At 44.7% G+C, this 26117-nt stretch overlaps 4 protein-coding genes across 4 annotated transcripts; 3 read left to right on the top strand and 1 right to left on the bottom strand.

Moving 5' to 3' along the window:
- Window positions 1-8: 8 nt before the first annotated feature.
- Window positions 9-6741, bottom strand: dnajc16l (DnaJ (Hsp40) homolog, subfamily C, member 16 like). The gene is made up of 15 exons (XM_068742099.1): window positions 6427-6741; window positions 6258-6324; window positions 6009-6154; window positions 5431-5606; window positions 4845-5029; window positions 4587-4691; window positions 4208-4366; window positions 3949-4079; window positions 3653-3830; window positions 3336-3518; window positions 3178-3254; window positions 2909-2989; window positions 2133-2222; window positions 1669-1839; window positions 9-1495 (listed from the first exon to the last, which is right to left on the bottom strand). Exons 1-15 carry the CDS (start codon window positions 6597-6599, stop codon window positions 1024-1026), a joined length of 2394 nt encoding a protein of 797 aa, XP_068598200.1. The 5' UTR covers window positions 6600-6741; the 3' UTR covers window positions 9-1023.
- A 1880-nt stretch (window positions 6742-8621) lies between these two features.
- b3galt6 (UDP-Gal:betaGal beta 1,3-galactosyltransferase polypeptide 6) lies at window positions 8622-9984 on the top strand. The gene has a single exon (XM_068742685.1). It carries the CDS (start codon window positions 8622-8624, stop codon window positions 9639-9641), a length of 1020 nt encoding a protein of 339 aa, XP_068598786.1. The 3' UTR covers window positions 9642-9984.
- Window positions 9985-12418: 2434 nt separating this feature from the next.
- tmem167b (transmembrane protein 167B) lies at window positions 12419-13981 on the top strand. Its single transcript, XM_068742104.1, has 3 exons — window positions 12419-12551; window positions 13321-13452; window positions 13777-13981. Exons 1-3 carry the CDS (start codon window positions 12542-12544, stop codon window positions 13857-13859), a joined length of 225 nt encoding a protein of 74 aa, XP_068598205.1. The 5' UTR covers window positions 12419-12541; the 3' UTR covers window positions 13860-13981.
- A 1363-nt stretch (window positions 13982-15344) lies between these two features.
- Window positions 15345-25963, top strand: mapk14b (mitogen-activated protein kinase 14b). Its single transcript, XM_068742101.1, has 12 exons — window positions 15345-15587; window positions 18294-18423; window positions 20476-20534; window positions 21272-21383; window positions 21681-21710; window positions 21891-21938; window positions 22045-22159; window positions 22611-22682; window positions 22978-23057; window positions 23539-23617; window positions 23687-23860; window positions 23964-25963. Exons 1-12 carry the CDS (start codon window positions 15469-15471, stop codon window positions 24029-24031), a joined length of 1086 nt encoding a protein of 361 aa, XP_068598202.1. The 5' UTR covers window positions 15345-15468; the 3' UTR covers window positions 24032-25963.
- The last annotated feature ends 154 nt before the right edge of the window (window positions 25964-26117 follow it).

Genomic DNA, 26117 nt, shown 5'->3' with positions numbered 1-26117 from the left:
TCGTCATATTTTAATAAATAAACTGTTTATTGTCTTAGTTACACTTCATTTTTGACATGTATATGTGCATAAATAAAGATTAAAGGACATTCAAGAAAGAAATGATCCAGAGTTACAGTGTACTGCAATTATTGAGTAAAAAGGAGGTGAAACACTGAAGCTGCCACTGCAAAGCCACTAAACGCTTAACAGTGGGTTTACATCTACGTTTTCCATGCTTTAACTGTTACACTGGCTCAAGGGGTCAGGCTTAAAAGGTTAAGTGTCCCATAGTAGGATTGACCTTCATAAAAAAAGAAAAGAATAAACTTCAAAAACAAGAATAAAAATGCAGATTTTGGTAATTAATTAATGTTAAATCCTTTTAACATAACGAGACATGGCAACACTGTCAGTCAACATACCGAATTGCAGAAGGATGTTTGAAGTGAATAAGCTGCTAACTGCTGATTCAAATTCTGTGATGTTGTCTTTTGTGCCTGAAAGACTCAGATCTGTAGCAGCAAATAAAGTTATCTGAGAGCAGCAAGGTAAAAAAACAAAACAAAAACCACTAAATCTAAAAAAAAATATTGGTTGTTCACTGGATCAAGTGCAATGATTTCTTTCAATTAATGAAGAGCGGCAGAAGTAAAATAATATAACAGCAGTTTCCGCTGTGCAAATAAAGCCGTAGAAAAAGACTCTGCATGCAGTCAAAGTTCTCCAACTGGAGGCGCTGCAGCTCTGCAGCTGCGTGATGCGCCGACATGCTTCACTGCAGCTCCACTGCATGCCAGGAGACGCGTTTGTTGCTCCGCCCCTTTCTCTACAGAAGACACAGTCGTATATTTTACAGGTTGTTAATCGCAGACTACTCTAAGACATCCCCTTCCCGATGAAGCCTCCTGTTCGGCTCTAAACCGGCCTGTGCAAAAGATATCTGAAATGATCTGAAAAACTCAATCGGGAGGAAAGACCTTAGAGAGCACTACCATCCGTGCCCGTCTAATCGTTCCGTCGGCTGCGTGCAGAGCAGTTGTTTCAGGTGGTTTCATCGAGGGGGGGCCATGCAAGGACCCGTAATCTGGGTAGGGTGCCCTCAGTTAACCTCTCCATCCACAGTCCCAGCCTGTCAAGCTTGTGGTGGACCTCAATGCTTGTGGCTCTACTGGAGCCTCTCTTGGACACGGCCCCATCCTCTCTGGAATGGGACCTGGATCTGGAGTAGGAGACAGATCTGGACCTGGATCTGGACTTCCTCCTGCTGTCGGAGGAGAATGAGGTTTCGGATGAGGAGTCACTCGGGTCCTCCCCTGTGAAGACGGGTCTGAACAGGCAAAAGTACTTCTTGTAGCCATTGAGGGCCAGAACGTGGCCGTTGTAGTCCGAGGCCTCCTCATCCTCATCCGAGTTGCCCTCATTCTGCATCGCTTCAGCAGTCAAGTGGAGGAGCGACGGCATCCAGCGGCGGTGCTTATCGGCATTGAGGAAGGAGAAATGGAGGCTCTGAGTGCTGCGGAGTTTAAAACATTTTGTATAGTTTATGCTTCTTATGGTATTGGATTCAGTTTAATAACTTTCCTAAGTTTTCAGTAATAGTTTAAACAAAGGCGTATTTAAAATTATATAAAAGTAAAAACATCAATGAGTAAAAATGTAAAACGTTCCTGCAGTAAAGGGACTTACCCGGAGAAAGAAAAAACCTCCTTTGCAAATTTCCTGAGTAAGGCGGTCTTGGAGGCGTCGGTGAGCACCAGGACGACGTTGATGTGGCCCGGCCTGAGCTTCACCAGGTTGCTGGTGTACGTCACGTCCGTCAGCTCCGTCACCTCCACAAAGTCCTTCTTGGGAGGACGACTGCATGGACCAATAAGAAACAGAGAGAGGGACAGAAACATGCACGTGACTTTCACGTGGATTATTGCATTTCACAGTCACTGTAACGCGTCAGTGTTGAGTAACGTACTCAGCACCACAGAAGATGAAAGAGAGATTTTCTAACACTCAAATTCTACCTTGAACTTGGAGTAAAAAAAACAAACATTACCGGTAAGTAGTTTCAATATACAACTAAAATAAAAAGGCTCCGATCCCACCCAGGTCTACGTTCGACTGCAGCAGCTGCAGGTCACCTGCGTCCTCCACATTACCTCGAGGTGCTAGCTCTGCTGGAGGCATCGTCTTCAGTTTGTGATTGCTCCTTCGGTTTTGGATTCCGGGTTTTGCTTTCACCCGGCTCACTGAAAACGCACCGCAGAATACAAATGATCTGCATTGGCACACATTGTTCGGACCTCTCTAGGACAAAGCTATTAAGGGTGCAAATGACTTAATCACATGGATTTAGAGGACAAGTGAGATGAAAGGAATGCTCATGTAGATTGTGCTCAAGGAGCCGCTGCCATTGCACCTCAAAGCAGCAGTGCTACGACCACGAAAAGCTAACCATAGACGTTGGAATCACATTGGTATCATAGTTTTATAGTTATTACAAAACAATATTTATGGTGGGTTTTGTATGGATCTAGCTCGGCAACCTTTGATTGTAGCATTAATAAATGTAAATTATGATTTCTTATGAGCCCTATACATTCAAATATTCTGGGTCACCAGATCTGGAATATTATTAGATCAAGATCATATGAGGACGTCATCATCCACGACATTTGACACAAACAACTTGAAATGGTCCCAATCCAACAATAGTAAAAAACATGTATCAAACCTCCCCCCCCCCCCCCCCCCCCCATAGAAAGTAAGGAACGGGTCGATTTTGGATTCCCTGGGACGGTATAAAGTTTCTGATACAGGAAAAATAAATAGTGGATTATGAATAAAAGCAACTTCAAGTGAAACGTTGGAGAACATGATAAACATGATAAACATGATAAGCACAAAGGCTGAAATGCATTCGAGTCTCTCTCACCTGAAGGCCTGAATGATGACGGTGCCAAAAAGGATGAAGAGAGCCGAGAAGATCAGAGACAAGATGGGCATCATCTCTCGCCTTGAGGAGAGAAACATGTTGAAAAGACGCTGCAGCACGAACAGCAACACACGGCGGTCTGCACAATGCTTCAGTGTGTTCCAAAGCTTTTGCATCAGGAGATTCTGAGCACCACCATCGATGTGATTCTCTCTCCCTCTCTCTTTGGCTTGAAAAACACTGACATTTCAAGGTGATACTCATCTTACCAGTTTGAGTAGAGGAGGTCATCATATACTTGAAGGACGTAACCATGTGCAGCATTGATCCACTGAATAATAAACATCTGGGAAATTGAAAATGAAACGGGAATCGAGATTCAATGGTTCCAATGAAAACGTTTGCCCCTGCGTCTGCACCGACTTACGGGCGCCATCTCGTTGTTGAGTTCTGGCAGGGTGGCGTCTGAGCTCAGGTAGGTGGGATCTTTCTGAAGGAGCTCCAGCTGTTCATGAAGCCTGTACTTATCTTCTTCGCTGCCATTCCAGCCACCACTTTCAGAGCGATACAGGACTTTCCCAGCCTGGCTCCGTCTCTCTAGAATCACCACCTGAAAGGGGCCGTAGACGGAGGCACGTATGTTTTATATGAAATACGTGAACCCCCGCGTGTTTCTGGTTAAGCATTTTACACCAGCTGCTCATTGCATATTGATTATACTGCATGTCTGTTTCTGGTTCGGACCTTCGGAGAGAGTGCAGCTTGATTATGGAGCAGAGCCAGACAGAGAGGCTGCTGGTGGCGTTGGTAGACATAAGCAAATCGCAGCACATCTTTTTTGTTCGCCGATGCAAAGTCCAAGAAGGCCCTGTTGCCTTGGAGAAAGGTTTGGTCCTCCCCTGTGATCAGCAGCACGCAGTACCTGTAGAGCAGTTACAGATAATTCACCCAAACGGCAAAAACCAGTTCAGAAAGGCAACGCCGCTGGTTTCGACGCCATCGGACCGGGTGTAGGACGACCCGTCCATTCAATGTCTTACTTCCTTCGCCGATGGAACTGCTTGACAGGACAGAGCTCATCAAACAGCTGCTGGTTGACGAGCCGCGGCACCTGCAGGAACTTGTTGTTGGAAACAAACTCATCCATGATTTGTCGCTTCATCCCTCTGGCCTGAAAGAGGACGAGCGGAGGGTGTGAGGGGGCGTGAAAGTATTTAACACCAGCCAGAATAGTCTTCATTGTGGGGAAGCCTGTTTTGCTACTGTTGCACAATAGAGGCGACGGCGTCTTAGAGGCACCTGGATGATGTCAGCAGGCCTCTCTGCGTCCTCCTTAAACAGCAGCATGACGGGGGCATACGTGTTGATGTTGAATTTCCACAGTAACTGGGAGCTTTGTTTGTCGCCCTGATCCACGTAGCCAAAGCGCACGTAGTCTCTGAAGGCGAACGCTGTTAACTGGACCGGGAGCACGAGAAGATGAATAAATGCAAAGAATTTGGCCCTCGAGAGAGTGGACACGTCCATCAAAGCCCAACATCCCAATCGAATTCAGTAAGACTGAATCCAAAATCAAACCCATAGAACGGTGTGAACGAAACTGAAGAACCGGATTCCTGTTCAAGGCGGCCATTAAACATCTTCCCTTCATAGAGATGTGCTTAATTCGATATCTTACTTTGTAGAGCAGGGGAACGAGAGGAACTTGATCAATCATGACGAGGCTGGGCTTATTTTCCGTCTGCCAGCTGCTCAGATAACGTAGGTAGTTGTCATCGGTGATCTGAAGAAGTGAAGTCAATAAGTTAAGAATACATTGTCACTGATTTACTGAAGAGTTTATTGGTGATTCGGGATTGGATGTACGAGTTCCACTCAAAGAAAACTCCTTGATGCTAGCGCGCGTGGTGAAAGCATGTTTAAACCCATGACGCACCTTTTCCACAAGTCGCTGGGGCAGCAGATCCTCAACGAACCGCCGCAGGTGTTCTCGTACCACAGCCTGGTGGAAGAACGTCACCCTGCCATTCACCAGGCCGATGATGGAGGGAGCGCGGTGAGCTCCCAGCTGGTTGGCCAAGCGACGCTCAGAACCCAGGTCCACGATGCCAATGCCGACGCCTGGTCGGACACGCACGCACGCACACACACACACACACACACACGCACACGCACACATCAGTGTGGATCCTATCTCAATGTGAAAGCCGTGGGATTAAGACGCTAGACTTTGTAACAGAGAGGGTCGTCCTCATGGATAGGGTTCATAAAAGAGGCAAAGACCTGATTTAGACTTCTGAGGATCAGGGTCACTTTACACCACAATGTGGTATGAAATGAACCCAAATAAATGTTGACAAGACCCCAAAGAAAAGCCCTGAACAAAGCTTTGTCTTGATTTATTTTTTTTATCTCAGGTAAAAGGCGACTTGCCTGATTAGAAAGGTGCTGTAATAAATCTGTGTAATCAGTGCTGAACGATACTTATGGAACGTTTAATGCTATTGTGACGTCACACGCACCCAGTGGCTCCAGCTCCTGCACTGCCTCCTTCCACACAGGCTCGATGTGGATGCACGCAAAGCACCACTCAGAGGTCACTTTGATGAGGTACGGCCTCTTGTGGCTGTCTGGAAGCACGTTGGTGTTAAACTGGGCGTGGTGGAGCAGGTACTTGCTGTCTGCAAAGTCTCTGGACCTGGAGGAGGGTCAGAAGCAAGTCAGTGAATCTCTGTCTTCCAACACAACCTCAGGGAGCCGACGGGAGCGCCTCAGAGAAGATCGCTTTAACTCTGGTGGAATGGTTGCACCGCTGACATTCCTTCCATTTACTGCAGAATAAATACAGGCGGACTGAATAATAACACCAAGGACAGCCAAGCCTTCTATAACATTAATTTATTTGACTTTTCCATGGAAAGCTTTAACAGGTTTCAGCAGAATACTTTTAACAGATATTTAAAAACACTTTTATTCGGATGGTGATAAATAACTGTTTTGTTTGAAGTGACAGAGGAACAAACCTCCAAATGCTGCACACTTTGAAAGTGACGCCGAACCAATCGGGAATGACCGAGGAAACTAATCCCGGTACCGGTACCTTGGAAAATGGAAAAAAGACTCATCGAAGTAGAAGCCATTGTGGAAGCCACGGGAAGCACGATGCTGCGATTGGCTGAAGGGCTGGCTTTCATCCATCTGCCCGTAGCGGTCGAAGTTCGATCTGCGTTCCTCATTAGAGAGAATCTGCAAGAAAACCGTTCTGGAATGACTGCAGGAAAACGTGCACTGCGAGAATCAGGCAGTACACATCTGGATACTAGCACATCAAATAAATACTACGACGCACCTCGTAGGACTTGGAAATCTTGATGAACATATCCTCAGCGTTTGGATCCTTGTTCTTGTCTGGATGCCTAAAAGCCCAAACGAGGCTTCATCAACCACTAATGGTTAAGAAACGAGCTCATTGAAGGACACGTTAGCATCGCCTTTGATGATCATCGTCACAGACTCACCATTCCTTAGCGAGATTCTTGTACGCTCTTTTGATCTCCGTCTGACTCGCAGTCCTGCTGACCCCCAGGATTCTGTAGGGGTCGTATTCAGAAGCTGCGCTCAGAACTAGCAGGAAGATGGCGAGTAACGCAGGACGCGTCCGGGCACCACGGCTGGCTCCCGGAGCCGTCATCGCTCCACTCCGGCCCCGTCCGGCGGCGGTTAGCAAGCTAAGCTAGTCTTCGACGAACTATTATCTAAAACGTTGAGCTCGGTGCTACATGGTTCGGGATGCTAACGCCGTGCTATGTACAAAGAATATGCTAGCACAGGTCGTGTTCTACAACGATGACGTAGTTGTCGAGCGCGAGCTCGCGTAAAACGACGGTGTCATGTCCGCAATGAAAGATTGCACTTCCGGTTACGTGTTTCGAAATAAAATCCACTTGCAAAATAACAGTTTTATTTTGCAAAATAAAAGCACATAAACTCCGATTCAATTATTACTTTTCATGGTTGGTGTATAAAGATGCCAAGAATGATGTATACACTTTTTATGAGGATCCAGATCACCATGTAGATGGTGTAAATCCAATTAGGAGGGGAACGAGCTGCTCGACGGAGGTCTGCATTCTGAGATTTAGGAATGTGAATATGCCAATAGTATTGGCATATTCACATTCCTAAATCTATATTTAAGCAGATTCCAGTGCACAGGAAATGAGGCGTTGTTACGGTAGGGAGATTATAAAGTACTCACCAAGCAAGTTTGAATCAAAAGAAACATAACTAAAGGGTGGTGGAACCAGAAGAACGGGATGACAGGATGACAGGATGACAGGATGACAGGATGACACCTTGAGTCAATAAAGACGGAAGAACCGAAAATATGGTGCGGACAAAGAATGGAAATATCCAATAATTATTAAAGAAAGCATAAAATGCAGACAGTTAAGGACAAGACAAGAGTTAGAGATATTGGAAATTTTAAGGTAATGATGTTTTGATACCATACAAGAAACTAGAGAAATAAAACCTAGTTTACAGATGAAGATGAGTTGGTGTGTAAACTTTAAGTGATGGATCAGGAACAAGGATGAATTTAGTTATTGTAACAGAATCTGCATATAGAGGTCACTTTGATGTGACAATCTTTAATTTAAGGTTAGCCCGATAGGTAGTGGTCCTTATTCTGTGTAGGAGTAGAAATGGAAGTAGAACAGAATGACAGGGAAAGTAGACAGAGATGTGAAGACTGGGGCAAGTACAGAAGGATAACTGACTGCAGAGTGTACTGCTGTGATTAAAAATTGATTTAAGACTTTGAATAAATCACATAATTTCAGGAATATAGATGTTATTATTTTAAACTAGAAAAGCACTCAGAGAGCGCAGACCTCTGCCGAGCAGCTCATTCCCCTCATAATTAGATTTACACCGTCGGCATGGTGATGTGGATCAATGCAGCCTCAGATGCAGGACGGCCGGTGTCTCCCTTGAGCCGGTCCCAAACCCGGATAAATACCGAAGCTTGTGGCGGAAAACAAACAAACTTCAAGGCAAACTGGAAAAGGAACACACCAGGTAAAGAACTACGAGGGCCGAACGCAAAGCTTTAGTTTCATGTTGCTTGCGACAAGACCTTCAGAAGGAAGGTGGCGCTAGTGCGCCTTAAAGCTGTTTGTCAAGTGTCACAACACAACAGAAGAAGAAGCGGGAAGAATGAAGGAAGGAAGGAAGGAAGGAAGAAGAAGAAGACGACGTCGGTATGCGGCTCGGTACCGAGCGGACAGTGAAGCTGTTTGTTTCTGACGTGAGCGACGCTGTTAAATGTAATTGTTGTTATTTATTGTTGTTGTTGTTATTGTTGGTCTGCCTCTCACGCGTAGAACAACATGAGCGGCTCCTGTTATCGCGTGAAACGGGGTGAGTTTAGCTCTTAGCTCGGGGAACCTGCGATCCGGGCCCCGCCGTGGCTGCATCCAATAGGTAATGTTACCTCATCATTCAGATCGAATACATGTCCGTTCTGCTTTTAAGGCTGCCGCGACACACGCGCGCACATACACACACGCACATACTCACACACCGGCTCGTGTTATCTTCATTCAGATAAATGTTTGTGATGAAAAACACAAAACTTTGTTTGTTTTTAAAACTCTGATCTCAGTTTTGATGAACCTAATTTTTGCTTTTCCCCTCCGGATTCAGGATCATGTATCTATTTCGTCTCGTATGCCGCCACAAGATGGCGCTGTCTATCGGCACTGTCTGCAGCTTCGTTGTGGTTCTGGTCTTCTTGGCTCACTGTACCTCAGAAACCCTGAACCGGGCCGACGAGGATCCTCCGGGTTTAGCCCCCCGTGCCGATGCTTTGCAGTCTCATCCGGAGCATCGTGACGCGCCTTCCAGATCAAAAGACTTATCGGCGTTCCTTGTGGTCCTGATCACAACTGGACCGAAGTACACGGAGCGGCGGAGTATCATCCGCAGCACTTGGTTGGCCAAACGGGACGCGGATGTTCTGGCGTTGTTTGTGGTGGGAACTCAGGCGCTTTCTGACGAAGATCTTCAGAACCTTAACACGGAGCAGGGACGGCACAAGGACCTGCTCTTATTGCCCGACTTACAAGACTCGTATGAGAATTTAACAGTGAAGTTGCTGCATATGTACTCTTGGTTGGACCTGAATGTAGATTTCAGGTTCGTTCTCAAAGCAGATGACGACACTTTTGCTCGCTTGGACCTTCTGAAGGAGGAACTGAAGGTGAAAGAGCCAAAGCGACTCTACTGGGGCTTCTTCTCAGGGAGGGGGCGAGTTAAAACCGGTGGCAAGTGGAGGGAAACCTTTTGGGATCTTTGTGACTATTACATTCCCTATGCGTTGGGCGGCGGGTACATCCTGTCAGCTGACCTGGTACATTATGTACACCTTAATGCGGCCTACTTGAAGACATGGCAGAGTGAGGACGTTTCACTGGGCGCCTGGCTGGCGCCAGTAGATGTTCGACGAACACATGACCCACGCTTTGACACAGAATACAAGTCAAGAGGTTGCAACAATAAATACTTGGTGACACATAAGCAGAGCCTGGAAGACATGTTGGAAAAACACCAAACACTGCAGCGCGACAGCAGGCTCTGTAAGGCGGAAGTCAAACTGCGCTTGTCCTACGTGTACGACTGGAGCGTGCCCCCCTCACAGTGCTGCCAAAGGAAAGATGGCATTCCTTAATTTGTGTCCTTTTTTTACAGGCTTGGAGGTTCACCCTGATTTTCTGCTTCCTAGTAGGAAAACTAAGCGATAATTGTTTTTGAGCAAGTTTTCCATTGTTACACCATTAAAAGTGGCGTAACGAGTGCTAGATATGATAAATATATGCTCTTTTAGGAAGTGAGAGCCATTTGCTTCAGTGCAGGAACACAAAAAAGTCACACTTTATGGAGACATTACCAGGTAAGGCTCTAAATCTACTCTGTTCAGTCGTGTTTTTTCTCTCCATCAGCAAAAACTGTTTTAGTATTTCCATCTTCATTTAAAATGGATTTAACCAGTCTTTTGAGCTTGAACCAGTTTTGGCAGAATAAAATACTAGATGGTAAAACACATTTCTCAAATCCCTTCCATCAGTGATTTCTGAGTCTTGTGTGTGATATTTTTCTCTGGAGCTTGTTTAATGTCGTTGCCACTTAGAGAGGAAACCCCAAAGCTGTGAAACAGTCCCAGCTGTGATAAACAGCTGAAGTACAGTCGGTGATATTTTCAGTAAAGCAGGTTTTAATGTGATCTGAATGACGAAGTACTGAGATTCTTCACAATGTGGTTGCAAGCATCAGTAAAGCTTTAAATCACAGTGGAGAATTGCTTTGAATATGTTGCGTCTTAGCTCTTAAATTAGAGACCAGCGTAAGCCTGGTGCCCTTCCTAGTTTGTATCTTCTTTGATCCTATTTTTTTGGACGCTCCCTGACCACCAGTTTGCCGCTACAGTGGCTGCCTACCTGCCCCATTCGGTGCTTTCCGTGCTGTAACTTGTGAAAGATATTTTTACCTTTGAGATGCGTCACAACAAAGAAATGCCAGTGAAGCGGGCGGAACAGGGAAACCAAGATTAGAGTCTCACTCTGTCATGTCGACATTTTGTGAAGTGAATTCGTATTTTATTTATTGTTAATTTATTTTGCAGCTAACATGACTCACTGTTATTAAGTTTGGACAGATGCTGCTTTTGAGGAGAATTTATATTTATTGATGTGTGTGTGTGTGTGGGTGGGTGGGTGGCGGGGTTGTATATAATTCATAAAATTAATGGACCAGAAATGGTCACTTTATTTGTCAGAAGTTTTCATGTACATGAGTTTCCATGTATTTTTGAGATGGAAAGACTGAAGAGGAAAATTCAATGTGTTTTATTCAATGGGCTTTCTGATTCGTGCAACAATCTCAATTTACAGGATAAGTATGCGTGTTTAATATAGCGTAAAGTGTGTAAAGGTATGGTGGAGTTGTGAAGTCTCCTTCATCCTTTATGATAGCTGGGCTGGTCGTGTGCGCTGGATGAATACTTCTTACAGGGTGTTGCTGTTTAGCCAGCGGTATTTGCATCTGGAATGAGGCCCAACGATCCTCTAGTTTCACTTCCTGCGGTTACGTCAGAGCTTTCATTTTGCAGACGTCACACTTTTTGTGAATGTTTGCAGCTAATTATAGATTCAGAGTGAGAAATGCAATAAAGACTTCCAGCTGGCACTTGGTCACATTTTTAAACAAGAAACGTGTAACATCAAAGTCTGCAGATCACCAGTCAGTGAATCTAACCCAACCATTGGCTGGGATTTCTCTGTGTGTGTGTGTGTGTGTGTATATGTGTACAGATTTGATAAGGGGAAGAGAATAGTGGAGAGTCAGAGTTCATTTTTATGAAAGGTGTTACTGTTTTGTGAGTAATGATACTACAGTTTGTCATTGTTTTATGTACACGGTGATCAAAGTTTTATTAAAGCTCCAGTGTGTTCAGAGTCATTAATATTCAGCTATATTCTTTGTGTGAATGGAGAAGTCGTGGTCACATGTACATGTGTGTACATTCTCAAAGGTCCGATCAGAATACGTGATGTAAGTGTGCCCTTCCGTCTGTTGCTCACCAGTGATTGGAGAATATTTGAAGAGCTTCCTCTATTGCGTGCCGCACCATTCCAAAGGTTTACGCTTAATAATACAATGCAAAGAGATTTCTGTTCACATGAGATGTGTATCATCATGATGGAGAAGTTTATTTCATTAAAAGATACTTTTATACGCTGAGGCAGTTCCCGCCACCATCAGGTGAGCTGATTGGTTGAGCTGCACCATTCATGTAGGTGTGAATGGTTGTTGTGAATTTTGGGGACAGAGGTCAACACTGCATTGTATGTTGCTGATAGATGCTGTCTTAATCTTCCTCCTCTGTTCAGAAATATATTTTTTTATTATTATTATTTGTACTTTATTAAAGATTAAATTAATATGGAACAAAAATGTGGTTAGTTTAACTTGATACATACTGCCCTGTGAGTTTACAAGAATGCTGCATGTTCTGGGTAAATAACAGTACAGTTTCTGTTTTTCTGGGGGTTCTCCTAAAAATGACTTATTTTCCTTGGTTATGTTGCATGAAACGTATTGACAATTTTCTGATGTATATTGTATGAGTTAAGCTGAAGGCTGGCTCGAGTCCGTGGAACGCAGATGTGTGGACAAATGTAGAAAATAACTCGTTTCGTTTCGTTTTCGTTATAAAATGCCAATTTTATCGCTCAATAATATCAGTGGAAAATTCATGCTGATGCATATGTTGCAATGAATCAGTCTATCCAGTAGATGGCAGTAATACTAAACAGGCCAAAACAAATATAACGCGTAAGGAAGAAGATGTCTCCACCCCGGATCGGAAGGTGGCGGTAATGCGCCTTCACAAAGGTGGCCAACCGCAAAGCACCACCAAGAGCAACAGGAAGAAGAAGAAGAAGAAGAAGAAGAAGCAGGAAATGTCATCCGAGTGATTGCGAAGTACGTTTTTCACTTTTTAATGCATTATGGATTGTTGATTTATCGCTAAAGAAGAAACATCATATCATCAACGTGCAATCTGCAAATATGACAAATGGTAGGCTAATTTTCTTATTCAACTATTAAAGAAGGTCTGCCGTAGAAAATTCATTTAAGTTAAGCTAGCTATGGTACTTCTTGGAGTCGGACGGATGGCTAGCTTCGAAGCTAGTTCGGCTGTAGACGTGGCCCTCAGCAGTACTGCTAGTGGCACCGCGGCTAACTTTGTTATTCCTTCTCACTGTTTGACGTCCTTGGTGACAGGCTCTCATTTTCAAATCTGTTTTGCAGTATATTATTATAGACCGCAAGGCTTCTTGCTAACTACTTTTGAAAATTCACATATCTTGAGCACAACAGTCCAAATGGACAGTACAACCCTTTAAAATCTTAACACAACTGTCAGTTTTTCTTCTTCACGAAAGCACAGTGTTGTTGACACTGTTCCAACGCACGCCGACTTGCATAACATTAGCTTTCTAAAGTTAAGGCCTACATTTACTGAACAGGTCCATGCCTGAATCACATGCTGAGTAAATGCCCTACCTACAGTGAAACATGGTGACTGTTGCTGGGATCATGCTTTGACACCCACGGACAATCATCATCATCGTCATCATCGTCATTGCTGTTATTACTGCGACAGTTATAATCATTATTATTACTGTTAGTGTTGTAGTTATAACATTTAAATACCAGAAGGGTACTGTGGTCCCTGCACCTGTCCCTCACCCCCGTCTCTCTGATGATTGATTTTTTGTTTGTTCAAAATGTGCTAGAGCTAACAATACTGCTTGTAAACATAGATCTTTTTTTTTGTTCCATAGTTTACTCATTCGATGGCATCCTGGTGTTTGGGCTGCTGTTCGTCTGCACCTGTGCATATCTTAAAAAGGTGCCTCGCCTCAACAGCTGGCTGTTGTCAGAGAAGAAAGGAGTGTGGGGCGTCTTCTACAAAGGTGGGTTTATGCAACATGACAATAGTGTTTTTGACACCTGTTTTATATTTTCCAAAGTGTAGATGGCTTTTTAAAGGAGAAATGATATCTCAGTAATGGGGCCTATGTTGAGCTAAATGTATAAAAATCCTTCAAATGTGGATTCAGAGCTTTACTTTAAATCTAATAAAGTCAAGGTCTACTGTAGCAATGCCCGTGTTAGGAATTTCTGGAAAACATTCACCTTACTGTTGACACATCTGTTTAAATGCTTTGCTGTATTTTTCTCTGTTGTTTCTCTGTAATATTCTGCTTACCTTTTTATCCTTTCATCTCTCCTCTCAGCTGCGGTAATTGGGACACGGCTTCACTTTGCTGTGGCAATTTCCTGTTTGACCATGGCTTTCTACGTTGTCTTCTTAAAATGATCAAAGTGAGACAGGACTGGAAAAGACTGGATAGATGCAGGCCGGGGTTGGCCTCGTCTGCGTGGATCTGTGTTAATCCTTGTTGTGGGACACCTCTTGGATTACACAAATGAGGAAACCACATTGCCCTTGTGGACCCGTGTGAGATGCAGGGCCAGTGCTGCTGCTCTCTTGTGGCTGGGTACTCCTAGCTTCATAATGCAAAGGACATCCTGAAGTTATCCCACGGATGACAGAGGAGAGCGCCTGTTGGATAATATGGTAGTAGTGTCGGTTGTCACCATCCACATGCCATAAATAATTATTTTGAAGACGCATAAGATCGTAGAGCAGGGTGTCCATTATGAATCTGTACAACAGAAAATTATCCTTGCTGTATATATTTGGGAAAAGAAATGACCAATAGAGATTTATCAGAGGTTATGCCGGATCAGTTGTTCTTTCGGCGATCAATTCTTCTTGCTCCCAACGTTGCTCTTTTTTTTCTCTGAATCACTTCTCTCAAGGATGGAGAGATAAACAAAGCTAATATATTGCAGATATACTTGTGTAGATTTGTATTCTACTCCTTTCTTCTTCTTCTTAATCTCTTAACAGTACTGTTTAGCAGTGAACCTTTGGTTTAGGTTTGAAATACACATTTTGCACATGTGTCTGTTGTGTTTCCCTTGATATTCAGTAAACACTTAACATGTTTTAAATTTCACAGGTTGTTGCAAATTGAACAGCATCTCGAACAGGAGTCAGAACTTTGTCACACTAATGTTTATATTGTCATAATGTCAGTTATAACCTCTGCATATTGTGAAAATTTGGTTTATTCACAAGAAATTTCGATGTAATGCCAAATATGGATGTGCTTCTTGTGCTATCTTACTTGCATATTTTTATTCATCCATCCAATGTGTTCAAGAAAATGCATACTTTTAATAAGGGTTAAAATTCAGCCACTTAATTTTTTATTTCTAAGAATAGATGGTTTTTGGGCGGGGCTGTAATGTACTATGCTTCCGTACAACTTTGAGTAAATCATTAAGGAGAAAATGTCTTTGTTGTCTTTTAAAAACAAATGTCCATTCAGAAAATAAAAAATGGCTGCAAATAATTTCGATTTGGTAGTCTTTTCTATTGTTTATTTTTCAGTTGTGACATGAAGTAATCAGTAATCAATCACTGATTATCAGCTGCTGTTCTCAGGTTTATGACGTGTGATCGAAGCTTTCCACTGACGCTCCCTGAGTTTCCGATCGATCGCCAGTTCTCGCGAGAATACTCTGATCGCGAGCGCGCAGTGACGGAGGAACGTGCGCGCTCACTGCTCCGCGCGGCGCGCGCCCCACAGCAAAGCAATACTCGGCGAGCATTTCTGCGAAAGCTGCGCGCTCGGAGAGCTTCCCGAGCCGGGCGCGCTTTGCAGAGGAAGTTGGCTCCAAGAGTCCGACGTGCACGGAGAGGAGGGGGGGGGGGATTCATCTCCACGTTCGGCGGGACCGGGAGGCCGAAGCCCCGTTTGGGTTCGGGCTGTTTCGGGCTGTTTCGGGAGCAGCGAGAAGAGACGAAGTTTCCGCCGCCGCCCGGTCGCTGCGCGGCGGCTCGTGGACCCGCAGGAATGTCGCAGAAGGAGAGACCGACTTTCTATCGACAGGAGCTCAACAAAACCGTGTGGGAGGTCCCGGAGAGGTACCGGAACTTATCTCCGGTCGGCTCCGGGGCTTACGGATCCGTGTGGTAAGCGACCCGGGGAGGCCCGCGGCTGCATTCACAGGCGTTTATATCGATAATTTAAAAGTTCCCGATCATCAATCAGTGACTGCCTTTATTCTTTATTTGCGTGTGAACCGGTGACACGTCATGCTCGCTTCGGGGTAACTGGCGCGTCTCCGGCGGGCGGAGACTGTTTTTGTTTTTGAGCACGTTTGCGTCTCCCAGCATTGTTTTACTAGCCACCCGGGAACGGTTTAACTACGTCACTGAAGCGTGCACGTCCGTGCTCGCGTCATCTGCTCAGCGGTGCTCGGTAAACGACGAGGCTGAACCAGCATCGAGGTAAGAGTACTGCGTTGTGTACTGCGTTGTGTACTGCGGGTTCACGCATTGCGTGCAGCCTGCAGAGTACCAGAAGGTCACGTGGTTTTCGGAAACTAGAGCCCCCCCCCCCCGCATGGTGAAAGCTTTCTATAGGACGATGACTCCAGAATGATGTCACCGTCCATGACTCACAGTCCCGAGGTTCGGTAATGGCCTCAGCTGTGACGTCATCACAAGCTCATGGATGACCCGTAAACCGTTATTTCTGTAGTTTTTTTTTATTGTTGTTGGTGGCGCCTGTCCTCAGGCCCCATTCGGGTTTATCTCGGTCGGATGTTGTGATTTCTAGCTGAGCTGAGTTTCATTTATTTACTTCTTTCTCGGTGACCTCTTTGAAGATCTGCACAGATTTGTGTAGACGGAGGGGTCGACCTGCGCCTTCGTCGGTTTCTTAACTTTGAGCCAGAAACTCTTTTACATTTCAAACATCATGGAGCACGTAGTCCTGGGGGCCAGTTTCTCTGTGAGGTGAAAGCAGCAACAGATGTGGGGGGGGGGGGGGGGGGGGGGACTATGTTTATATAAGCTGTGAAGATTTAATTAATGTCAGATTGTGCCAATGAGACGAGGTTATTGCCGCCGCCGTGTAAACATCTCATCCAGTTTATCTTGCAGGCGCTGAGGTCACAATTCCAGCAAACGTTGTTCTTCGTAACGGCAAATCGTATTTTTAGATTCTCATTATTTCCACAGATGTGACGTACCGTATCATAAATGCAGATGTGCTGCGCGGTGACGCGCCGACACGCCCAAGCTAACTCGGGGTGAAGATTTCTTTTGTTTTTGGAATAATCGGAAAACGTCCTCAACTCTTAACTCACTGGTTCTTTTGTAGAAGAAACTGTTTTGGACAGAATCGTTTCTTTATTATTTAAAAGTGACTAACTGGTGACAACCCCCCCCCCCCCCCCATTTTGTTCTAATCTCTTTAATGTGCTGTTTTGTCTTTTCTCAGAGCAGAAGAAGGTCATGACGCTCAGTGTGTTAGACTGCTACGCGTTAGCCTGCATGCTACTCTGTTAGCCTGTCGCTCGTTCCCAGTGATCCCAGTCTCATGACGCTGCTCCTTTAACTCTTTGAGTGCCATTGACGTCTAAAGACGGTTTTTCGAACCCAAACATTGAAATCTGTCTCTCTTCAACGGCCAGTAACTCCAGAACGAGAAATGGTAGGAACACACTTTGTTCTCCCGCTGAAAGAAGAGACTTTAATCTTTCATTTGGTACGTTCGTGTGCATAATCATAATAAAGAATATTTTGTGTGGCTTGGAAAATCGGGAAAACTGGGGCGCTCGGCATATAGCTGAGCTGAAAATAGCTGGCACTCGATGAGTTAATATTCCCTGTTTTATGGCCGCTCCTTATTGCAGCATTTATTACCGGCTACTTGTATGGCATATGCTGCGACCTGCCGTGTTTGTCCTGGAGATTAGCGGCGGGTTGAAGCGTAGCGGGTTGGTTTGCTGCGTCGTTTAGCTGCGGTAGACGCAGTTTACTGAGCATGCATGACGCGCATGCGAGTTATCCTGCAAGCCCGGGACAGACGGAGCCCTGGGTGCGGGACGTGATCTGATTTACTGGGAAACACAGTGTTCTTATTACGGGTGCGTGACAATCAGGGGCCACATTTTGTGCTTTTCACGCACTTTTAATTGCAGTATCGCTTGTAGTTATTCAATAAACACTGGCATGCAGCGTTCCCAGTCATGTGCGGTTAATGGGTTGATGGTTGAAATCCGAGTTCTGTCACAGGTAATGCTGACATGGCCTTGAACTAAAGCCCTTGATTATAACATTTTACCAATCATCATTTCGCTGGGACCTTCCTTTAACACCAGAAACGAGCCTCGTGTGTCGTCGGCGGATTTCCCCTTGTTTTTCTCTCCCACTCTCTTTGTGTCTTTCCCTGTCTTGGCAGGCGTTCATGTTTTTACGGTACCGGTTTGGGTATAATCGATCGTATAAGACATGCAAACGGGACCGACGGATTTATTGGGGAGGTTTTCGTTTAACCTAACTTGTGATGGTCCTTGTAAATATTCTAAATATGTTTTGGACCTCAATGCAAGCGTGTCTGAGCCAGTTAAGAATGATTATTAGTGTCTCGCTTTGTCCTGGACTTGATGTGCTGTGTGTTACTTTTGCACGCCCAACACACAAACACTGATTTAGATGTTTGTGTGTTGTTCTGTTGAATGTTTTTCACACCGGTGTGGTTTTACACAGCGCCGATGTTTAGCAGCGCGTTCTGTCCTGTTGCCCCCCGTAGCCCGTTAGTCTTACGCATGCAGCGCATTCTACAAACAGTGATTTCACGCTGTGGAAACCTTTAAATGTCTCTCGCAGCTCATCTTATGACGTGAAGACAAACCTGAAGATCGCAGTGAAGAAGTTGTCCAGACCCTTCCAGTCCATAATACACGCCAAGAGAACCTACAGAGAACTGCGGCTGCTCAAACACATGAAACACGAGAACGTGAGTCACCGACTCTCCCCTCCCCTCCAAGGCTGAGACTCCTATGCATGTGCCTGCATTGTTCTGCAGCTCACCTCCTAAGCAAGGATTGCTAGCTTGCAGAAGCAGGCGCTGCTCACCGCTTCCTATATTGTGAATTCTGTCGGTATCCTTGGAGCTTATTCCGATCTGCCCTCAGGAATGTAGCTATTTGTGTGGAGAGCTAACACTAGGAGCATCAATCCATAAACACCCGCAACGGTAGCGCTCCGGCTTTCTGATGCTTTGAGATGTTCTGTACTTTCTGTTGTGGGGATGAAGGTGAACTGCATGAAGAAGCAGCAAGGGGCTCGGCACACAAGGTTCTCTTTAGCAGGGATAGTCCATTACGAGCTGCACCAGTGGTATGAGATGGTATACGGTTCCTGTCTCCTAAGTGGCTGTGGCGGCCTCTCTCACCCTCTCTCGGCCTCTCTCACCCATTATGGTTATTACCGAGGGCTATTTCTTGTCTCGTGAAAACAACACTTAGTTGAGACAATCAAATATTCGAGGTTTGAGAGTATTGCTGGGACAAAGATAGATCCGTGGTCTTGCTGAGAAAGGCCTTGAACAAACCAATTTATCTCGTGTTTCATGAGCCTGAAAAGGAAAAGAAGAAAGGAGGTGGTAATCTGTGCTCGTGTTCACTTCTTCCGATGGAATTGATATGATGGTCCCGGCACCTGTTAGTCTCCCAAAGGGGAGATGCTTGTGATGTTCTGTCCCTGGAAGGCCTCAAAGCACATTGTGCGGCAGCTGGTGAGCATCCAGCCACCAAACGGGTTAGAGACGGCTTTGTCGTCACCTTCTGTGGTGTGTGTGTTTCTTACTGTACTGAAATGGACGCATCCAAGCAGCGTCGTTGTGCGGTTGTCTTGGTCTTTGTGAGATTTTACAGCATGATCTCTGTGAAAGTGGATTAATTCTGCAGTGTATCATCATTAAAACAAAGTTGAGCTGTCAAAGTAGAAAAAGAAAAAAGATCCGGAACCAGTTTGACATGCGTTTGTTTGAATGTCAGAGCTGCACGGTGGCGGCGTGGTTAGCGCTGTCGCCTCTCAGCAACAAGGCGCCGGGTTCGACTCGAGTGTGCGTGTTCTCCCCGTGTCCGCGTGGGAGGACTGGAGAGCTCGGGTTTGTTTAGGAGCCGAGTTGTTGTGTTTCGTCGTACTCTGCTTCTCCTGGGTGAAATACGTCGATCAGGAAAACCCGGTTCATCACGGAGCCGGGATCGTTTTATCGGGACGTTGTCTGTATCTTTGGACACTGTTAATGTTTGCAGTCGGCTTGCATGAGAGGACTTGTTGACGTGGGATCATTAATGATCATGTTCCAGGTTCGGTTTCACCCCAGCGGGAAATGTTGCATAAAGCGTTTTTTTGTTCTTCATGTGACTCCTATCTCTTTACACTGAAAGGGATTCTGTGTTTTGCTCACGCTGTTGCCAGGAGACTCTGTGAGTTTTGATATTTGGAAAGCATGAGTGGACCAATCAGCTGTTTGTTGTGCCTGGAGCCCACCAATCAGCTGTGAGCGTGAGCCCTGTGTGGGTGGGCCACCTCAGTGTCTCTGTTCAGGGGGTGCTGGCTGGGCTACTACAGTGTGTGTGTGTGTGTGTGTGTGTGTGTGCGTGCAGATGCACGTAGATACCCAGACACAAATTCTAATGGAATCATGATTTTGTTCATCTAAAGAATAATACATCTGTCGTGTGGACGGTCTGATCTGATCTCCCAAAGCATTGAACATGTGATAAATAAAACCTAAAAATGTTTTCTTTAGGTTTTTTTGCTTCTTGCTTGTGTTCGCCGTCGGCTCAACATCGACACACAATCAGTGCCTGTCATCGTCATAAAGGGAAAACCACTCTTCGGTCTAACGCCCTGTTGACGTCATTAAACGACTCGATATTGAAACTGCAACTCGAGCATGAACTCGCTGCCTGTTGCATTAAAAGCATGCCTGATGATTATTTATCAGATACGAATGCATTTCTGTTAATACTTTCTATTTTTTCTCTCTTGATTTTAGGTCATCGGTCTGCTGGACGTTTTCACGCCGGGGACGAGCTTAGAGGAGTTTAATGACGTGTGAGTTGTCTTAGTTTTCCCTCTGGCTCTGACTCTTTGCTTATCTCACCTCGTCTTTCCCTCCTGTCTTGATCTCCCGGAGCTTTATTTTACGTCAGTCACACCTGAGTAGAGGATTCTAAGGGTAACGTTGGACAGGGATACTTCTCAGTCTCTGCAGCACGTAACCTGGCAGGTTTATCAAGGTGAATGGATGCTGTACACTATGCACCACGGATGGTTTCCAAGGTAACTGCCGTGTGTGTGTGTGTGTGTGCGCACACAGTATATTCAATCATCTTGTGGTGAAAATGTGAGAAGAAGGTGCACGTTCACACGCCCCCAGACATCCTGCAATCAAAATGCGATACTATTCTATCATGTGACGAGTCATAAAGAGAAGAACTAGCTCAGACTGCTGCGTATCGTCACAGGCAAGCCTGCAACCGATCCTTTGTGCTACGAGGTCAGAACAAGCAGACGCAGCAAGCCCTGACTTGACATGGACGCCTTTCATAAGCGACCTTGCTCAGCTGATGGATCCGCTGTGCAAACAGTCCACTATCAAGAGAGCGATTAAGCAATCCGCATCTTCCACTCTCTTCGGATGACTTTTGTTCCCTGTCTCCGTTTCTGAAAGTGTTCACATTATGAGTGACCCACTTCACGTTTACACTTTAGTTGAATTATCCTTTCCGAATAGCACTCTTCACGACGTTTCTGAGCCCGTCTGATTGGCTGCCGGGTGTGACCTGCAGGTACTTGGTGACCCACCTGATGGGCGCGGACCTCAACAACATCGTTAAGTGTCAGAAGCTGACCGATGATCACGTCCAGTTTCTCATCTATCAGATTCTCAGAGGGTTAAAGGTCAGTGAAGCCCTCAGTGTAACAGAAGCTCAGCTCAGCAGCGCCGCCTCGCTTCCTGTTGGTTAGTTTAGATGGACGTACTCATCATTTATTATTATTATTATTTGTTGTTATTGCTAGAAACATTGGAGCCTCATTAAGAGTTGGCTCATGGAAAGAGTATTGGTTATTATGGCACATTTTAATGTTTATCTAAACTTACACAAACACAGTAAAGTGTAACACTTTCATTCTGGGCGTGTTCTAACCCGAGTTTCATTCATGGTTGATCAGCATTTCTTTGTCATTCCTCCACAGTACATCCATTCTGCAGCGATTATCCACAGGGTAAATATAAATATTTCATTCTTATTCATTAATTCAGAAACTACTCAGTTAGTTATAAACGTCATCTGATTGGCTGGACTGCCAAAATCAGCCAGATTTTATTTGATGATTGGTGCAAAGGGGAAGACCCGGCGCAGCATTCTGTTTTGACTTCTCGCTCGTCTCCCCGTTTGCTTTAAGGACTTGAAGCCCAGTAATCTGGCTGTGAATGAAGACTGTGAACTGAAGGTGAGGAACGTTTGAACGAGCTCCACCGTTTCGATGTCCGTGGAGCCGGCGGCTCATGGACGCTGTTTCTTCACATCTTATTCTGTCCACCTTCTTTGTCCCTCAGATCCTGGACTTTGGCCTGGCGCGGCACACAGATGATGAAATGACCGGTTATGTTGCCACGCGGTGGTACCGAGCCCCAGAGATCATGCTAAACTGGATGCACTACAACAAGACAGGTGCACAGAGATGCAGTCAGACGGCTCCAGCCGCATGTCTTTGTAATGTGACAGGAAATGTCTGCAACTGAAGCTGCACAGAAATAGGTTGCTGCCATCCGTGTCCTCGTAATACTCGCAGTATCTCAACACAAAACGCAATTTAATGTGTGAACTGAATAGTGAAATAATGTTCTGGTCAATTCAGCTTCAGATCAGGATGCAGCTCTTGTCGAAGCAACCAAAAGGGTTCAGTTACATTTTATTTTTGGCAGAATTGGTAAACCGGTTCGGTTATGAGGCCATTTGTTGTGCTTTTGTGGACTTAAATTAAATAGAATGCTTTTTGGAATAAGAATAATAACAGATAGCAAACAAAAGCTTAATACTTCATCAATATTGTTTGTTGCTTTATACAAAGTCACTGCTCATGTCAGGTTTTCTGAATGCTGCATTTCATTTCATGTGACAGTGGACATCTGGTCGGTGGGCTGCATCATGGCCGAACTACTCACTGGACGGACCCTCTTTCCCGGGACGGACCGTATCCTTCCACTCCTGTTATCGCTACGCAGAAACAAAATGCAGTAGTCCCAGTCAAAGTGTAGCAAATCTGTGTACTTCAAGTTAACGCTAAAGTGCAGACTACGACATTTTGTGAGATACCAGATTAGATGTTTGTGTTTTTCGTATTTCTAAATCTGTGTGCCTCCACAACTTCGACCCAGTTCAGTCCACCTTCCTGTGCAGCAGAATTTACAAGATCCGATCCAAAACCACAGAATAATTACGACGTGTTGACCTCGATGTTATGATGCCCCTTGACTCAGAAGCTGTAGACATAAACCAGCTGCAGCAGATAATGCGCCTGACGGGGACACCCCCAGCCTCCCTCATAAGCAGGATGCCCAGCCATGAGGTGAGACACGTCCCCCGCCGACCCATGTGCCCCAACCCCCAAATTAAATGCACTCGGGGCATCTGCAGACGCACACAGTCCTGTTTAGATGCTTTTAGCCCTGTGCTGTCTCAGATATTTCTCTCTGTTAGCGTTGCAGCATCTGCTCTCACACCCTTGTTCCTCTCTGACGCACCACACTGTCTTAAACCTTCCCAGAATGCTTTGCCAGCGTATTCTGATGAGCTTGTGTGTGATTAAACACATGGATTCTGAAAATGAAAGCACAATGATTGTGTAAAATACATATTGTTCATAACAGAGTGCTTGAAGGATGGAGTCATGTCTGCACCAGACAAATAAGGTTAATGAATGTCAAATATTAAGTGTTAATGTTAAATGCATGAAAAGATTTAGCTCTGTAGCTCCGTGAAGTACGACCTGTTACCACTTTTTACTTTAAGGCCTTTTCTAGCTCATTTCTTACAATCTGCTCTCGCAGGCGAGGAACTACATCAACTCCCTTCCCCAAATGCCCAAGATGAACTTTGCTGATGTGTTCATTGGCGCCAACCCTCTTGGTGAGTTTGCCGTGGTTGTCCCAACGCTTGGCTCGGTGAGTCCCTCTAATGATGCTGTGCTTTTTCAAGCGGTGGACTTGCTGGAGAAGATGCTGGTGCTGGACACAGACAAGCGGATCACGGCCTCTGAGGCTCTGGCCCACCCGTACTTTGCCCTGTACCACGATCCAGATGACGAGCCAGAAGCGGATCCTTACGACCAGAGCTTTGAAAGCCGTGAGCTGGAAATTGAGGAATGGAAAAGTAAGTTGGCACATTCTGGATCCCTGAGCGACAATCTTTTGGTTCTAAATTCAGAAAATAATTCTAAAATAACCGGGTATCCTATTGAATGTCTCCCTCTCAGGGTTGACCTACGAGGAAGCGCTCAGCTTCGTTCCACCGTCGTTTGATGGCGATGAGATGGAGTCGTGAGGAGGAGACACGTTTCCCAAGGAACGCTTTTCAAGGACGATCAGTCTCTTGTGTCTATCCACCTCTTTCCTCGCACACTTGCACAGCCAATGACATTCAAGTGCCTGCCAGCATTCTTCTCCGGAGGACGTTAGGGATGAAACTTGACACCCTGTTCCTTCCGTCTCCGGCGTTTGCTCTTTTTACTCCTCTGCATCCCAGCGCACCGAAGCAGACTTCAACTCTATTTGCATTCTTAGTAAGTTTTTACCCGACATTCATTGTACTTTAGAACTGCGTAAATACGACAAACAGTATTTGTATATAAGTACTTCAGTCAGTTTAATGATCAGAATTACTGAGATCACGCCTCGGCTGACAACCTTGGACAGTATAGATTTTATTACCAGATAGAAACATGGCGTATGAAAAGATAAATATTTACAATACATTGTGAAATTAAGGCTTCATATTTCTACTGGTTGGACTGTGAAAGCTTTCTTTTCACCAAAATATGAGTGTGGGGCCATTTATATATCGGTTCACCTTCTTAATGCCTCTCCTTTACACAAATAGTCTTTTCTGCTCTTCGGTTGTTCCAGAAGAATAATTTGTTCACAACCTTTATTGAAATGTGACGTTTGTATGTACATCAACCAGCTGTATTTTAATTATATTGCATCTCAAAAACCGTAATTAATGTTTATTGAATGTTGGGGGTGACGTTCCGCCCTGTATTTATGATCGGATGACATGTTGTTTGTATGTTGGTGTAAAAGAGAATATTTGTCAGAATTGTAGGGTTTTTATTATTTATGGAGAACTTGCTGTGTCAGAAACCAAAAGCGTATCATCTATGATCTGGAATGTCCGAAGCCGTGGTGACTGCAGTTTCAGCTTGTCTATCAGAGCCAACAGTTTTAAATCCGTTTGATCAACTCTGCTCATTTAACAATGGTTTCAATTCACTTTTACCCTTGGATTTGGTTTTTCACTTTAAAGTTCTTGAACATTTATCTTATTGTGTTATTGCCCAGTATTGCTATACAAAGCAAAACAGTTTAAAGTATACTACACACATTGAAACATTTTTTTTCCTCTATCGGAACCATTTTAGGATTTAGATTACGTAAATGTGACAAGCTTTTCCCACAGTTGCTTTGCTTTGGCTCATGTCAATCAAACAATATCAGTGTCTTCACGATTTCATTTACAACTGCGTGTTTTCATGTCGCGCTTTTCCTCTTGTTAAATCAAGATTTGTAATGCTAGAATGATATTTGTATTTTATTTAAAAAAATAATAATTTAGTTGGGCACATGCTTGTGAGAAAGTGTTTGTTTACTCACTGGATGTTTTGGGGGAAATACAGTACCCCTTTTGTTGGTTTTTATAGAACTACATAAATTAGACTCTGTTCTAGATCCTAATGTCCAGTAGTTAGTTTGGTTATTGGGTCTGCTTTCATGTTTTCATATGCCCCCCCCCCCCCCCCCCCATGTACCAAGAGAGCACGCCACACCATGTGTAAATACCACCATTAAAAAATAAAGACTCTTTTCCAAGTTGTTATAATGAGCTTGAAGTGGTGAAATGTCACCACGAGGTGGCAGCACGGCACTAAGAATGGTGATCAATGCATCAAACATCAGGGGGAGAACCAAAGAGCCCATTAATAGTAATTGTTTAGTTGTCAGGTGGATTACTGGTTAAGAATCTTAGTTTTCCTCCTGGAACGCCTGCTGGGAAATGACGAAGACTTTCACAATATAATCCTTCTTTGAATGAATGAATGATTCGTTTATTTAACAGGGACAGTGCACATTAATAAACATTTCTGTCAATGTGCCAGAATTAGCCAAAAGGCTATTTTTCATCTGTTGTCCCTGGACAGAAATTCCTTTCATCCCTTTCTCAGAGTCATGGTGGACAAATTTAAGCAGGAAAATAACAACGTTAAGAATAAAAATGGGAAGTTCTCAGACCTCGTTCTGGGCCTTCTTAAAATGTAACCCATGCGCATCTGTGGGGTCTTTCTCCAGCGTTCTTTGATGTAAACGATGAACTCGTACCGGGTGTGATGTCTGTAAATGGGCACGTTAACACT

The sequence above is a fragment of the Brachionichthys hirsutus genome, chromosome 8 (genome assembly GCF_040956055.1).
Source record: "Brachionichthys hirsutus isolate HB-005 chromosome 8, CSIRO-AGI_Bhir_v1, whole genome shotgun sequence".
Classification (NCBI taxonomy): domain Eukaryota; kingdom Metazoa; phylum Chordata; class Actinopteri; order Lophiiformes; family Brachionichthyidae; genus Brachionichthys; species Brachionichthys hirsutus.
This window is presented reverse-complemented; position numbering and strand designations above follow the sequence as displayed.